The 3,233-nt window shown below is 36.9% G+C and overlaps 2 protein-coding genes across 6 annotated transcripts in view; one reads left to right on the top strand and one right to left on the bottom strand.

Moving 5' to 3' along the window:
- The first annotated feature begins 738 nt into the window (after positions 1–738).
- LOC105124556 (uncharacterized) lies at positions 739–2,020 on the top strand. The gene is made up of 2 exons (XM_011024623.1): positions 739–1,504; positions 1,690–2,020. Exons 1-2 carry the CDS (start codon positions 759–761, stop codon positions 1,778–1,780), a joined length of 837 nt encoding a protein of 278 aa, XP_011022925.1. The 5' UTR covers positions 739–758; the 3' UTR covers positions 1,781–2,020.
- The window catches only part of LOC105124558 (uncharacterized), a 2,092-nt gene continuing 313 nt past the window's right edge, over positions 1,455–3,233 (bottom strand). Inside the window, exons 1-5 of one of the 5 annotated variants that reach the window (XR_842076.1) lie at positions 2,981–3,178; positions 2,755–2,865; positions 2,518–2,584; positions 1,677–2,444; positions 1,455–1,544 (exon numbers count right to left, since the gene is read on the bottom strand). Coding sequence is in view for 1 of the 5 variants with exons in the window: in XM_011024624.1 (XP_011022926.1) it covers positions 2,390–2,444; positions 2,518–2,584; positions 2,826–2,865; positions 2,981–3,127 (309 nt within the window). In the remaining 4 variants the exon portion in view is untranslated. Of the gene's footprint in view, positions 1,545–1,676; positions 2,445–2,517; positions 2,866–2,980; positions 3,180–3,233 lie in introns of those variants that run through there. The other 4 variants (XR_842077.1, XR_842078.1, XR_842075.1 and 1 more) reach the window with 4 other exon arrangements.

The raw sequence follows: 3,233 nt of genomic DNA, 5'->3' as shown, positions 1-3,233 counted from the left end.
CCCAAACCCAGCTCTATATTCATAAAAAAAAAAAAAAAACCTTCAACTTGAGATGATAATATATGTAAAGAGTACACTTATTTAGTATTATACGAGTAGACGTAGCTTAGTGATTGTCTATCTCACAACCTTCTTTAATTTGTAGAACAAGTTCGAGTGTTAATAATTTTAGTTTGTTCGGGGACTTGTGCGAACGAGGGTGTGTATAGATGGGAAAACAAACCAAGCCACGAGACCCGAATTATCATCCAAACCGTAGACTCTTTGTGTTACTTTGTTAGGGAGCCTTTTGTGTTTGGACAGATGCATGAATCTCCCTAGCTCCATGTTCGTATTAGACCTATGCACACGATAGTTTTGCATACAAGGATGGACATCACTTTTATCTCCAAATATAGATGGTTGGGTCATGGATTTATTTTATACATAAATATCACTTTTTTTTCATTATTTTTCAATATAAAATAATTATCATTCACATATTCACCTAATAAATTACAACTTAAAATTAGAAAATGACAAAATCAAGATAGGTGTTCACTCATTGTGGATTTTCTTGAGAAAATTTTGAACAAGACATGTGTGGAAAAATAGGAAGCTGAGACCAGTCACATCTCATCCCATTTGAGACGGCAAGACTTTTAGCCCCTATGTAAACAGTGTCTAGAAAATAAGACTATTATCCTTCCCATAAAATCTCTTCATTTTATCTTAAATGAACATTACTTGTTCTCTCAACACTCCTCCTGATCAAGGCCATGCTTGATTACTGCAATCATCTCCCTTCCTTGAATCCCGGGTACAAAATGCACGGCAATGACAACGGAGATGTAGACTTTGTTTTCTGGGGTGCAAGTGAAACACAATATTATGGTGACAGAGGATGTAGTGACGTAGGGTTTCAAGCACAGTCTGAAGAAGACTTTGTTGATTACTCACCACCCTTGAGAGAAACTGATATGTCAATAAAAGTTAGAAATGAATCCTCCCCTTTATCCCCCCATAGCCATCATTACAGCAGTATTTCGCCAATGTCACGGTTACAAGTGGTGGCAGAAGGCAGGAAGAAGCTCATGGAGATGGTTCATAGCATGCCAGAGTGTAGTTATGAACTATCGTTGAAGGATATTGTTGATGGGCAGCAGATTTCAGAAGAGGCACAGGAGGAGATGGCGATACAAAGAACAAGTTCTGATTTAAAGATTGAGGCTCAAGTCATCACAAAACAAAAGACGAAGAAGACGAAGAGTTTTCGCAAGACAGGTGATATTTCAAGAAATGGAAGTATGGAAAAGGAAACTTTCTTGATCAAGCTGTTCATCCCAACTTCTCTCAGTTTCAAGATCAGATCAGACAACACGAGAAATGACACAGAAGTTCCTCCAAGGTCATCGATGGAACTAACTGATAACCGCGCAGACAAGGAGTGGTGGGTCAAAAGGATTTTGTTTACAAAAGAGGGTAGGAAAAGTGGGAGCAGCAGCCGGAGCAGCAGCACAAGCAGGTATTTCTTGGGTTCTATTAAATTTTAACATTTGAATGATCTGCAATGGAAAATTCATATTTGCAGGATCTATTTCCATGTATTGAGAATTCTGTCATCTGATTTTCTTTCTTGATTACTGAAATTCGTCAGACTGTTAAGGACTACTACAATCAGATTTTGAATTTCTTACTGGGATTGTGCAGGTATGATGACAACATGGATGCCTTGCCAAGCTGCTGGCCTATCTTCCGCACTAAGAAAAGCGAAAGTACTAAACTCAAAGGACGCGTCTGAAGATTTTCGCAATGGTATCAGTATGAGCCGTAGAACAAGAAATGACACAAGCAAGAGAAATTATTCTGGGATGGTGCTTCAGAGAATATATTTAGAACAGAGTCTTGCCTTTTGCAGATATCAATTTATCTCTTACAACTTACTTTATAGTCTTGTAGATAGGAGCCCCTCTTTCATGTAAAATCACTCCTATTATAGATTATACTCAAGAAGGTTGGCCTTCTACCTTCTAGTTCTTTAGATGCTTTTTGATATGTCATCTGATTTCAAGAGTCTTGTTTCTTAACCTAAAGGATAACAGCACATGCTTGGAAACAGAAGAGGCCATATTGACGATGTGTAAGGTCACATCAACCCATAGCAGCATTTGTATAAACAAGAGGTTAAAAGAATACACACACACACACACCCCAAATAGTAGGTTACAAATCTGATGGAGGCATCACATTTTCTTAAGAGAAATACAAAACTGACATCCATTTGTTACCTGATCAGTAACCCTAAGATATTTAAACTGACTTCTTGGCTTGGTATATTATATGTGAGTCATAATTCTAATCTGAAATCTTTAATTCCAAAACATATTGAAACAAACTGTCAAATTGACTTCTAGTTATTTTCGTCATCTTCTGTAACCTGGAGTAAGGCACCCCTCACTTTTGCCCTGCTCAAACACTGTAAGTTTAGATATTGGACACAGGCTCATATGGTGAATCACACTAATGATGCTGAAGTACCTGTGAAATGCTGACACGACACGATTAGTAACTTTCGTTGAGGCAGGATCTCGTCCTGCTAGTTTGTCTGTTGTAAAGCAGGGGAGGGCAGGAGTAAGCAAACCACAAAAAAAAAAAAAAAGTTCCGCAGCATGTAAGAAATGCTTGGCTGAAAAATCACTTCACTTCACCATATATCTTCATTTACTATTTAAAAATTAGAATCAAAATGCATTAAAGTTCAACAACATGAATCACCATCCGGATCCGAAATTTCTCAAGAACAAGCTTTACATCATCAGATTTAAAAGAAGAAGCAAGTTACTCAACAAGCTCAGTCAAAGACCCTCCAATTCCAATGCAATTCCTCTGCGTTGCCCCCATTAAAAAAAAAAAAGTTACAAACTTTAAAACCCAAATTTCATAAAATCAAAAACCCATGATTATAATAATAATAAAATTAAAAAAAAAAAAAAACACTAACCAAGTCATCAAGCTGCATAACCGATTTAGCATCCTCGAAAGTATTGGAATGGTAATCAGTTACTTGAATATTGAGGTGGTTGTAGTCAGGAGCAAATATACGCATGAAGCAATCAAACCCGAACCCAGATTTGAATTCTTTGACCATTCTATTCTGGGTTCATCAAAAATGGGTTCAAATTCTTCAAACCCACCCCCCCCCCCCAAAAAAAAAAAAAAAACAAAAAAAAAAAAAAAGCATTTAAAAAAAAAAA

Source organism: Populus euphratica, unplaced genomic scaffold (genome assembly GCF_000495115.2).
Source record: "Populus euphratica unplaced genomic scaffold, PopEup_1.0 scaffold35.1, whole genome shotgun sequence".
NCBI classification, from domain to species: Eukaryota; Viridiplantae; Streptophyta; class Magnoliopsida; order Malpighiales; family Salicaceae; genus Populus; species Populus euphratica.
Note: the sequence above shows the minus strand (reverse complement) of the source record. Positions and strands in the feature narration are given on the sequence as shown.